This window comes from Cygnus atratus, chromosome 11 (assembly GCF_013377495.2).
Source record: "Cygnus atratus isolate AKBS03 ecotype Queensland, Australia chromosome 11, CAtr_DNAZoo_HiC_assembly, whole genome shotgun sequence".
Lineage (NCBI taxonomy): Eukaryota > Metazoa > Chordata > Aves > Anseriformes > Anatidae > Cygnus > Cygnus atratus.
Window position 1 is genome coordinate 20,301,142 of NC_066372.1, and position 12,623 is coordinate 20,313,764.

General features: G+C 47.4%; 1 protein-coding gene across 3 annotated transcripts in view; it reads left to right on the plus strand.

Moving 5' to 3' along the window:
• Positions 1–649: 649 nt before the first annotated feature.
• Positions 650–12,623, plus strand: part of MAP2K5 (mitogen-activated protein kinase kinase 5) — a 130,115-nt gene continuing 118,141 nt past the window's right edge. The window contains exons 1-3 of one of the 3 annotated variants that reach the window (XM_035569423.2): positions 650–909; positions 7,037–7,085; positions 11,336–11,403. In XM_035569423.2, the coding sequence (XP_035425316.1) occupies positions 775–909; positions 7,037–7,085; positions 11,336–11,403 (252 nt within the window). In that variant the 5' untranslated portion in view covers positions 650–774. The remainder of the gene's footprint in view (positions 910–7,036; positions 7,086–11,335; positions 11,404–12,623) is intronic. The other 2 variants (XM_035569424.2, XM_035569425.2) reach the window with 2 other exon arrangements.

The following is a 12,623-nucleotide window of genomic DNA, read 5'->3' on the forward strand; positions in this document are numbered from 1 at the left end:
CTTTTACCTGGACATCAGTATGAGATATTTAGCAGAACTCTCATTCTTAATTTAGAGAAAGAGCAATAGGAGTGATGAGCGCAGCAGCCAGATCGAGCCTTTGCAGAGCCCCATTTACTCCTCGGCCTTGGGGTCTGTTGCGTTTTGGGGCAGGGACCTGGCCCCAAAGTGGGAACAGGGCTGTGAGGAATGGCTTGAGGCACCCATGTTTGGAATTTTATGTAGTGAAGGGAGGAATCTCAGTTTAAATAATCCGAAAGCAAAAGCCTAGTGAGTTCCTGTGGAACGTCTGCCACTTGAGGAGCCTCCGTTACTTCACATTCTGCAGGCCAGCAGCGCTGGACATTTCCCACACTTCTTAATTAAGGCAGGAGCCCCGATCTGTTTGACGTGCTGTCTCAGCAGCAGTTTTCCCGTTGAAACCGAAGGCCAACACGGCCCCAGGCCCCCCAGGAGCGGGGCCGCCAGCCTCCTCCCGCAACATGGCGCCGCCTCCGCGCCCTCCTCCTCCCGCAACATGGCGCCGCCTCCGCTCCTTCCTCCTCCTCCTCCCCTATTTTTTTTTTTATTATTATTATTCCGCCCCCCTTCTCTCCTCCCGGCGTCTCCGTTTTGGTTCCGGGGCAGCGGGGCGGTTGCGAGTCCTTCCTGCGGGCGGGGAGGGGCGGAGGCGGCCCGGCCCCAGCCCTGGCCCCGGCCCCAGCCCCGGCCCCGGCCAGGCGGGCATCCCCCCGCCGCCGGCCCGCCGCAGCATGTGAGCCCGGCGGGGCGGGGATGCTCTGGCTGCTCTGCGGCCCCTCCAGCGCCATGGAGAGCCAGGTGCTGGTCATCCGCATCAAGATCCCCGACGGCGGAGCCGTGGACTGGACCGTCCACTCGGCGCCTCAGCTGCTCTTCAGGGACGTGCTGGTGAGCGCGGCCAAGGGGGGGACGCGGCGGCGGCCCGCGGAGCACAGCGGCTCGGTGGGGTTCTGTGCTGGGGGGCTCTAACGGGGAAATAACCCCCTGGGCTCCGGGAAGGGTCGCACGGCGGTGGGTTTTAGGGGAGGTGGCGATGCCCCGAAGAGGGGCTCGCAGCCAAGGGCCCGTGCTGCAAGCAGTGCGCAGGGAAAGGCCCCAATCGTGTCCCAAGGGAGCCCTCCAAGGGTTTGGTCTTGCCCTACACGCAGCATCCCCCTGCCAGCGTGGCTTGGGCACTGTGGGGTGGTCGTGAGGTGTTGCTTGGGAGCGACTGGGAAAGCGGTCATGTGGAAATCAGCGTCGCCTCGGCTCGGGTGCGGGAGCTGCGCGCCCCGCATGTGGGCTGAAGCTGGACGTGGCGGTGCTGCGGGTTTGTTGCGTCTCTTGGCCCTGAGCTGCCCCAGAGCCTTCTGAGGGCTCCCTTGTGCCCCGCAGAGTTGCAGAAGTGCCTCCATCCCCGCCCAGGTAATCCCTTTGCACCTGTTGCAGGTGTTGCAGGCATGGCTTCGGAAAAGCGTTTTGCTTTTCAGTGCTCAGCCTTGTTGCTTCAGCACAAAATCAGCAGGAGTTATGTGCACCTTAAATATGAGCTGTGTAGTCTGTTTAGCAAGTGGGACTGAAAAAAAAGAGCTATTTAAGCATGATCTGCCTACGCAAAAGGAATCAGCGTATGGTTTACTTGGTTTGGGGTAGCAGTGAGGTCTGGGGATCCAAGTCCGAAGCTGGAGAGGTGTTGAGGCAGCACAGCTGTAGCGCAGTGGTCAGGTCCCATCGTACATGTGAGGCTCTGCGGGTGCTGTCGTAGCGCTTATGGCTGCGCCGTCAGGCAGCGGCTGTGGCCAGTGCATGACTTTGCGACCTGAAGTTAAAATGAAACTGTGCGTTCAGTTGTGACGCAACACTAAGAGCATGTGTTTTGGAGCCAGATCTCAGAGAAGCAGAAGTACAGTAGCACAGTTGCTCAAGGAGCTCCGATAGGCTTTACATCCCCTGATTTATTAGTTGGATTGGGATGAAGGACTGAACTTGGGTCTAGTGAGGTACCCACAACCTTGCCCTGCTGCAAGGAATTTGAGTACCTACCTCCAGCATACTTAGAGAGCCTGGCAGAGCCCTTGGCATCTGAAGTGCTTCAAAGAGTCATGATCAATGAACCACAAGGACTTCAGTAGGTATCTGAGATCATCAGTGCCTGCAGTAGTCTCCAGTCATGTGGAAGTGATGCTTCCCGAGAGCCGTGGCTGTGCAAAATGTGAAAGAAGTGAATCAGGGAGGATGTGTCAGGCCAATCTTCAGCTTGGCACATCTCTGGTTAGTGAGGACTCTACTGCAAATACTTTTGGAGAGACGGTTATGTAGGGGATCTGACGTGGAATATGTACAACAAGTCAAAGCGGAGGGACTGCGATCTAACGGGGGTCACACAGAGCATTCTCCCTGCTGCTAGATGGGCAGTTCCTGTGATCAGCAAGCTCGGGTTTAGTTACACAAATCCTCCACGCTCAAAAGCCAAGAACCGCAGGCAAGCTTGGCTAATGCAATGCCGGTCTTGCTCTGCATCACTGTTGAAGTCATGTGGCGAAACCGGAGGCTTCTGATTCTTCCCCTTCCACGTGGATTTTGATGCTTATCTCAGTTTTTATTTGTAGCCAGCTAGCAGTCCTCTTTCATATCCCCACTCACTGGTGGAACAGAGTGAGTTGTTCTGGGTTGAAATGTCCCAGCTGTTTGTTGAGGGAGAGTGAACGGATTTCTGCATCAGGTCATGTCTGTGTCGGTGATGATGATTTTCAATTTTCAAAGCTATCCACAGTACCTGTGCCCTCTCTGGCAGTGCTGGGCTGTGTACAGCAGGTCACACCGTGATGACACATCTCGGCCACGGTAGCGTGCAGCTGGGAGCACAGCCACGCGGTCGTGCCGTTTGGTGACTGCCACCTGCGTGTCAAAAACACGCTTGTGAGCGCTGAGATGTTAAGAGAGGGAGGAAGAAGTTCAGTAAGGTCTGAATTGTCTCAAGGCCCTTGTTTGTTTAGGTGATTGGTTTGAGGAGCTGCCCTCGCAGGATGCATGTGCACTTAATTTATATGGTACCTTCAGAAATTAAATGAAATAAGGCTTGGCGCACTGAAGCGTGGTAGATCTGGCACCACCTGTGGCTGCAGAGGGCAGGACTGGGACAGACCTGGAGTCTGTTGTTGTCCTTCTGCCTTCACTGTGATTTCTACTCACCTTGTAGGTAATTACAGAGGGCTTATGTGTTCGAGTACCAATTAAAGATAGCAGAGAGAATCGAGACATTCCCTAGTAAGGTAAATTACTGAACAGTAATAATCCGGTCGGACCCCACCGTTTCCCTTACCGCATGGCTGTCTGTCAGCAGCAGGCACAGGAGCTCCAGCAGCCCCTTTTCTCCCAGCTCGTGGTTTGCCCGCAGAGCCCGCTCGCTCTGCGTACGGTGCTGTGCAGGGTGCAGCGGGCATGATCCCACCCAGCCACATGCTCCATGCCCCTGCAGTCCAAATGGCTCCGCAGGAGGTGAGTGCACCTGATAGCCAGGTCTGAAAACCAGGTGTTTTCCCCCAGCTCTGCAGCTGGGGGCTCGGGGAAGCTGTATAGGAAGGTTGTTCTTCCTTCTTTTAAGGCAAGTCAATGTTCTGCTTTGTACTGAGAAAACCCTTTGAGAAAACACTTTTTTTTTTTTTTTTAAACGTGATTTTTGTTAAATTAGCATCTTAGAAGTAAGAACAGCCTTGCGAGTACAAATTAATGTAGCCTTGCAGCATTACTCTTCAGATTTATATTTTTTTCAGCAAAGAAGCTGTGGTATTAGCACAGAGTACGCTGCCCATAGCCCTGGGATAACCTGGGATAACCTCTTGGTAGCTGTAGGGCTGGAACCTGAGAGTCTGATGCCCAGTGCAGTGCCTTACGCTCTAAATGACACTTTTTTTTTTTAAATTTTATTTTATTTTTAAGTTTTCAGCTGCTCTAATTCTGTCCCTTGGAGGAGCCTTTACACGTCGCTAAGCCGTGAGGCAGGTAGCGGGGCCGTGCAGCCCTGGGAGCGGCGCTGCCGGTGTATTTGGGTTGGGCATTTGCCTGATTACTTTCCCGAAGTGGGTGCTAAGAGCTGTTCTTCATAATGTCACTTCAAATATGTCCTGCCCATATCAGCTCTGCAGACCTGTAAGTTACCAGTAAACAGATTTATTTTAAAGGCGCCGCTAAATGAATTACAATGAGCTTGTTTTTTTCATCAGGCTGTCTGGACTCATTTGCCCGAGCTGTCACTGGAGCATTTAAGCACTCGGTGTTAATTCAGGATAACTTCATGATGTCATACTGAGACAAGACCAATTTCAACTGATAAGAGAACGGGGCCCCCGGCTTCAATATTTACACTGTTATTAAAAGCAGTGCTTTCACATTTTCTGCTCTCTCACCCAAGATAAGTGCTCCACAGCTATTCTAGAGAGCGGATTTGACGGAATTCCTTTTTGGCTGCCTTTCCCTGATATTTCTCTTCGTTGTTGGAGGCTTTTCAGTCTGTCAGAAGCTATCACACGTGAGCCCACTTGAGAAATTGTTTACAAGTCACCATATTTTATTGCTCGTGATCTCTGTTGTGGTGGCAGAAAATCACCGCACACAATCTGTTGAAATTTCGAGTAATCCTTTAAGCTCGGGTCACTGTGAGGTCTGCTGGAGGGCTGAGCCTGGAAGTCTTCTGCAGCTGATGAAAATCCTGCGGTAGGAACAGGGTGGAGGTGTCATTTCCCTCCCTCCCACCTCCTGCGAGGCTGCCCTTTCTTCAGTGCCGTGGTTTGACGGAGGTACCGAAAGTCGGCCAGAGCAAAGTTTTTGTGCTTGTCGGTGGGGTTGTCTTTTTAACCGTTTAGCGTAAGGCAGAATTACGGTGAACAGCTTTTAAATTGGTGTACTTGGTTGCTACAGTTTTATGAAGAAGTCCCAACGCATTGAAAAAAATTATTTTGAACGGGAAAAAAAAATTATAGAGGAATTTACCATCACTGCTACAGTGCTCATGCAGCTTTGGGAGCCTTGGAGCTCTCCTAGCAGACATTTGGGGCCTCCAGAAGCGTCTCTCTCTGTGGCATATTTACACTCCTCCCAACTACAATTTGTAAACATCCCAAAATCTGGTTTATTTTCTGTTACCAACTTTTAAATCCATGTAATGGAAGCGTCTGTGTCCCCACACATGAACGTTCTACAAGTAGCTTAAACCTAATGCAATTAAAGTGTGTTTGCTGAGGAATTTTCAACGTTTAACTAAATAGATTTAGAAATAATTAGTTAACAGCACAGTCTTCTGGTTAGGCAAGACTTTAATTCCTTGTTAGGGACAGAGGGTACAGCGTGTCTGGCTTTTGACAGAGTATCTACGGAGTTGTCGAACCGTGCAGAACTATTTAAATGGAAGAATTTTGATTAATATGGCAGTGCTTTGGATCTTTTTCTGGTTGCGTAGGTTTACAATGTATATCATTGGGTAAGCTGTATTGCACATCTTTTGTCTTCTTGTATACAATTAATAGTGTAAATTACTGTTCATTTATTTTAACATCTAAAATGGGAAAATGGGAAAGTTTTTAGGAATATTATTTGCTTCAGTTAGCCCTGTGGAAATCTTCATCGCTTTCTCTGCCTTCTCATTATATTAATTGTGTCTCTTTAACATTGCACAGAGTGTTTAATTTCCTGTTTTCAGATGAAAAAACAGAGAAAGCAGAAGTGACAGGACAATGATTCCTAAAGCTTTGATACGGGGGAGTGCTTAGCACCCCAAGATGCTCACAGTGTACGTACTACAATAAATATTTTTGTTCATTAATTTCTAATCACTTTGTGACGCTGTCAGCGGAGAGACTGTCTGACATGAGAAATCAGGCAGCAGGAAGGAGAAAACCATGCTGTGCATTTCTGCCGTGCCCCGACATGACATATTGCAGCCTCGCGGAGGCTGACAACAGCACATACGCCGGGAGGCCGGGATGCCTTAAATCTGAGCACAACATTTCACTGGATTTTCAGTGAGTGCTGAGTGTAAAGGCTTTAAAAAAAAAAAAACCACACTCCAAACTCTGCTCACCTCGGTTTAGTTGTACAGGAAAGGCTTGTGTTTGACCCAAGGCAGCATTTTTGTGTGCAGGTGTGTAGTGTTCAGCGTGCAGTTCGCATCTTCCCCGGGGTAACGTCAAGGTTGGGGCTGCCCGGTGGGTTACCACGTTAACCGCTTCGGGTCTTTTAACCTTAATTCCTCCAGAGCTGCCAACGTATTCGAATCCCTCCGCCAAGCACCGAAGAAGTTTAAATTCTGGTTAAAAGTGACAAGGGGCCCTGCAGACCTCCTGGTCCGCGCGGTGGGCAGCGCTCCCGGGAGCACGGCGCTGCGAGGCAGCAGCAGGCAGCTCGGCACGGCTGCTGGGTCCTGCTGCTTTCCTGGGCAGTTGTGGAGTGAAAGCGGCAAAAATCCCTTCGGTCTGCAGCGACTGTTTCAGTTCATGTGGGCGGCCCCGAACCCGCACAGAGCTGCGGTTGTTACCCCGCTGTTGGCGAGCCGTGGGCAGGATGGGCTGGAGGCGTGCAGCGAGGCTGCCTCGCAGTGCAGGGGAGGACCGAAATCCAGGAATCGAGGCAATGTGAGCAGAGGGACCGAGGCAAAAAACCTGCTTTCTCACTTAAAAAGCCATTCGTAAACCTCTGCTTTTATGACTTGCCTCCATGAGTTAGATGGACGCTGTTCCATAACCCACGGACAAAATCGATCCTTTAAACCGCGGCAACAGACAGCACTGACTTGTTTGCAATTATGATTGAGCTATTTAAAAAGAAGAAGGTATTCCTGGAGGTAACGTGCAAAGGAAGGAGAAGAGCGTGGTGATTTGTATTGATTTGTGTTGTATGCTGAAAAGTTGGTGATTTTGGGGGCAGCGGTGAGGAGCAGGACTTTGTCTTCTGCCTGCAGCCGGGGAACAATTAAGATGAATTACTCTACATCATCTTGGGCATCTTGCCGTTGATGTATAGCTAATTCTTCTTTACATTTCAGGATGTCATCGGTCAAGTTTTGCCAGATGCAACGACAACAGCGTTTGAGTGTGAGTATGACTTGTATAAACCGTCTCTTTTGTGATGGTATAAGGTTGTCATTTTTTACATAAATAATGTTTACGTTCATTATGTTACGGTTAAATATTTATGCATTAATGCAAGTTTAATGATGATACTCGACTAAGTAATATTTTATTATTTAATCACAACTTGAGTGAGCATATTTTTACAATATAGCTTTAATTACCAGCATGACCTTACTGTGCTCTTACTCGTCACTGCAATTATATTGCTTGAATTAAATGAAAAGTATAAAGTACCTGTAGGTCTGAGTTTAAAATTTTAATTCTCTGTTGGAAGAAATCAAAAGGGTGTTGGCTTTTACAAAGCTGTGGCGCACAACGTGTGGATTTTGTACAAAATATGGCAGCATGGCCAAGGTGTCCCAAAGCCTCCCGGGTTTGCAGCGCTCCGTGGAAGAAGTTAATGCTTCCCTTTGCCAGGACAGTCATCTGGTGGTTTTCGGGAAGGCTGCTGGGTTGTTAGTTTTCTTTTTCTCCTTCTGCTGGGCACCATCTAAATACATTGTCACCCTGTTGCCTTCCTCCTGTGCAGGAGGAGGAGGTGTGGACAGATGCTCAGCCTCAGCTCCTGGAGGAGGTAGCGGAGCTGCAGGACGGTGCCACCTGGTTAGGCTTGGGTACCGGGGTCTGGCTGAGAAGCTGGGAGGTGCAGCTTGTGTATGGGATCTGAGCAAGCTGTAGGTTGGGGCTGTCCCTCCTAGCACTTACACCATGTGAAAGCGGTTGTATCGTGCTTGTGCTGGGTTAGGAAAGCTCTCAGTGGCCGTGTTGGTGTGGATTTAGACCTCTGCTGACGTACCTGCTGACTATTCCAGCTCTGTTCCCCGAACCCCGGTTGTTTTTATCTTTGAAGGGATTCCCTGGGGGATTGTCCTATGTGAAGAGCAAGAAGGTGCAAAGGGGAGTCAAACCGTGTATTAGGGGATAAGATACTGTGCTAAGAGGTTTCTTCCGAGTGGAGAGGACTCCTGCTGTTCCCCTTCAATATTTTTTTTTCTGCGTATCTCCATGTTTTCCTTTGATGGAGATGAAATAACGAGGAGCTGGAGGGGATTAGGAGTGCTGCATGAGCCAGGTAGTGATGCTGAAGGTTAGAGGGCGGACAGGACGGCAAAGGGCCTTGCACTCTTATTAGCATTTCCCTTCTTTAGAGCCTTACAGACAATTCTGAGTGCAAGTAATCAAAGGAAATATTGGTTTGTGAGCCTTCAAGTACTACCTAGCGCTTTCTATTTTTCTTTTCACATTTGTGATTTGCTCTCCTAAAATGCCAGAACCCTAAGAATGGGCACTGTAGATGTTATTTCTCTCTAGCCTGGACATTTCTCCTGCCCCGCTTTTCAAAACAAGACTTTCTACAGAGACCTGGGCAAAACCAGGCTCCAGACCTTGCCTTTTTTTTTTTTTATGATTTGTTAATTTTTTGTTGTTGCTGTTGTTAAACATACCTCCCACGTCACCCATTAGCTTTGTTTGAACTTCATGCACCAGTAGCAGTCCCTGCAATCAGGGCAGTAGCCCATATTAATGGTACCATGTGTAGAACTTCCCTGGAAATACTTATTTCATTGTGTCTTCTAACATCTGCTTCTGTGCTTTCAGTTCATGTCTCTAGTCTGTCATTTACATCTGCACAAAACCATTTCCCCTGCCATTTAACTGGCATCTAAAATATGTTATGTATATTGATGCCTGATTTTTCTGGTTCCTTTATCCATATCAAATGCCTGGATTTTTCCAGCTTAAGCTTCCTTCTCACCTGCTTCATTGCTTCGTCAGATGTGGATAATTGCCATCTAGTGCAGTCTCCTCTCCTGTTTGTTCGGTTATTGTTATCTACAGTGCATCATCCATTGCGGCTTCTACCTGGGGCTGCACTTCTCCTGCTATTGGACCTTTATGTGGATTTCACCATCGTATCGCACGTTGCTACAAATAAAATCTCTAACAACATATGGCCTGTTATGATCCTTTTATCCAAACTCTGCCATTTTGTATATTTGTGACACGCTGCAGATTTTGTGAAGATTGCTTCATAATATTTGTTTACCATCTGCTGCACTCTATTTGGTATCTTGCTAGGATTTCTTCCTCCATTTTAAGTGACATTAGCAAAATCCAGCCAGTACGTAGGATTTTTTGGTTCTACTTTTGCTTCCCTAATGTCCTGGAAAATCGTATTGCTGTGCTCTAGGCAAGTAGAGAAGCCTGGAAATCTTTCTGAACTCATGCATTATATCTGGCTAGTTTTTGGGCTGTGCCCACTTAAATGTCGTGGTAGGATGGCAAAGGATCTCTGCACAGAAAAGAGAGAGATATTTTTTTCTGGTTTTGCTCTTTATAAACATTGCCTGGCTATTTTAGATTTGGCTTTTTAATGCCAGGTTACAGTTTCTTTTCGTCAACACGTTTTAAAATTCAGTTTATTCTCTTTGCACCACTGTCAGGAATTTTAGACTTCTGAGAACTCTGCGGGTAATTTCTAATCTTTTGGCTCTGGGAGTTTTCTGGTTCTTTTTTCTTTCTTTTTTTTTTTTTTTTGTGGTCCCAGCTCAGTCCGTTCCCTCAAATCAAGCCTGCCTAATGGCTTTTATCTCTGCCTATTTGTCTCTCTCTGTCATACGTTTTTCCTCTTCTGCTTTTCACTCTGATCCCTTCGCACTGATGCATGGCTTTCGTTGTGCGCACTCCTCCTAGGGCAGCTCCTTCCGCCTCGTTCTGCTACCACAGCGCGGCTGTGACGTGGGTTTTCGCCAGAGAGCAGCTCTGCAACTCCTCCTTTCTGCCGGAAACATTTCCAGGCGAGGAAGCATTCATTTTCAACTCGCTAACTCTTCTTAATCTTTCCATCATTCATGACTCGCTGCGGGCCGGTAACCCCAGCAAGTAGTTTCAGCAGTCTGGCAGTTGATCAGTTGAACTTCCAGGAGGTAAGGCTCTGGTAGGACGTGGCCATGCTGGCTGGTTCCTCTTCCATCCTCCATGCTTCCAGTGGCCCACAGCTCTTTTCGGGGACATTTTCGAGTGCAGTTCTAACAGGATTTTTTGTTCCTTTTTTCCCCTTGTATTCTTCTCTTGATGTTTCTTCTCTTCTGCGTTGCTCTTCTTATATCCTCAGAATTAACTGCTGGGCCTTCAGTGCCAGAATGCCCAAACTCCTTGTCTCAGGTAGTCTTAATTTGTTGATATAGGTCTGTTCCCAGATCCTTGGGCAAGAGTCAGTTTGCATCCAGGGGAATACTGGCACTTTTCGGGTGCTGATGTACTGCACGAGGCCTGCGGATGCAGAGAGCGCATGCGTCGGAGCCTGCCTGCCGGGACGAGGGCAGAGAGACTTCACCAGCCCCTGCTCACATCCTGAGGTGGTCAGGAGCAAATCTGCTCCAGTCCCGAAGCCGTATAAATGAGTTCACTCCATATCCTCACCTTTTGGTACTTTACATGTGTTTGAAATCTGGTGTGAATGCTGCTCCTTGGTTTCCTGGTACACGTTGGCTTGGGCAGAGTGCTTCTCTTCTTATAAGTATCCGAGGAAGATATTTAGATGGCAGCAAACGAAAATTGGAGACAGGTCATTAACCCCTCCCTTCTCCTCCAAGGCTGGAGCAATAAAAAAATATTACCATTTAGTGGTGGAGTTGGAGGTGAGGGTTGCATGCGGTCGGTCTGATAACTTGTGCAGCTCTCCGGACGGTGAGCGTGTACGAGCTTTTTTTTGAGGACTGGGGGAGAAGAGGACGGGGCCGGACGCTGCTCCCACCTGGGCGCAGGAACGCTGGAGTGCAGGGTGGCACCAGCTGGTGCTGATGGGGGGATTTAGCCCCCGGTACATCTGCACCTGCTGAATCCCGCTGCATGTCTTTGGGAGGTCTGTTCCTCCTCTAGATGTTGGTGTTGGTAACTCTGAACGCTTTGCTGGAGCTCTTCTGAACCTTGCTCTGCGCTCTGGTCCCATCTCCGCAGCACCTTTCCTTGTGCAAAGTTTTGAGCACTTCACTCATGCCTCCTTTCTAGATGTAACTGCTGTCTTTGTTAGTTAATACTTGGAGTCGTTATACATTATTATTTCAGAGTACCTGGTTACCTGTGTTGTTGGTCTATACATTCATATTCTTTTAATTTACTTGTAAATGTCCAGGTTAAAAAAACTTATGTATTCAAATTGTAAATATCCTTATTTTGTTTTTATTGCCTGTAATCCATTTCTTTGGCAGATGAAGATGAGGATGGTGATCGGATTACTGTCAGAAGCGACGAAGAAATGAAAGCCATGCTATCTTATGTAGGTATAGTATAACTTGCTGGTGTTTTCCATCTTTATTGCTTTCTGTTCATGTATTTTTGCCTGTGTCAAAGTATTAATGTAAGCTGCAGCGCTCAGTGTAATGTTCCTGTATTAAGTGTAGGTGTTTAAAAACTGTATCACACCAGATATATGGTCATGCTTGACTTTTTAAAAAAAGACTTGTACACTTACTGATCATATCATAAACATTAAGAATAATGCATCTTAATGACTTTTGCATTAGGTATAGTGCAGGCTAAATGGACTATCAATTTCTTGTATTTTTTATGCAGTACTTAAAGTAACGGCTCATTAAAAATGAACCCCTGGGCTCTAAAAATTTTTCAAAATCTACTTTCATCTGGAGACTGTTCCACCCCTCCTAACAGAAGAGTTTCATTGTAGCTGCAGGCTCAATATTCATAGAGGATTTAAAGACGTATTTTCTGTTTTTTAGTATGAGATATGCGTGTATCTGTCTGTGTCTTAATACACATATATCTATGTAAAATCTCTGTCTAGGTACCTATAAATATAAAAGCAGTCTACAGAAATGAAATGTGCAGTTCTTTATTGAAACAAATCTGCATATAGCTTAAATGTATGTTTCATGTTGCAGATGTAAGTGAAAAAATCACTTAACTTTTTCTTTCAAATAAAATAGCAAGAAAATAACAAATGGATATTTTCTGAGTCACATGGAATACTGGTTCCTTACAAAGGGCACTTCTGATCACGTTAATTGCCTTAACTTAGAACTTAGCAGAACCAAGCCCTGTTTAGCACCAGCCACAGGTGCTCTTGGTGGGATGTAATGACGTGGTTTGGGTTAGTCCTCCTCACCAGTCCTCTGTTGTAGAGCAGGAATGCTTCCATAGTGAGATTCTCATCCTTTTGTGTCTGCAGAGATCATACTACGTCTGCACCCCAGCACCCTTGCCTTGCTGAGGCTCGGGTATTACTCGTGGATTGCAAGTCTGTCGGTAGGCGCTGGTTCAGGGTGACTTTGTTCATTGCCTACGACTTCATCCTGGGGTGAAAGAAGGCTCTAGGGGATCCTGATTGAGCTCTGTAAAATGCTCTCAGGGGATTTGTTAAAGAAGTCTTTCTCCTGTGTGATTTTATTTCCAGAGGAGGTGAGACCACTGTGTGGAAAAATCTTGCTCCAGCCAAGGGGATTTTGTGCTTGCTTTGTTGTTGTTGTTTCCTACAACTAG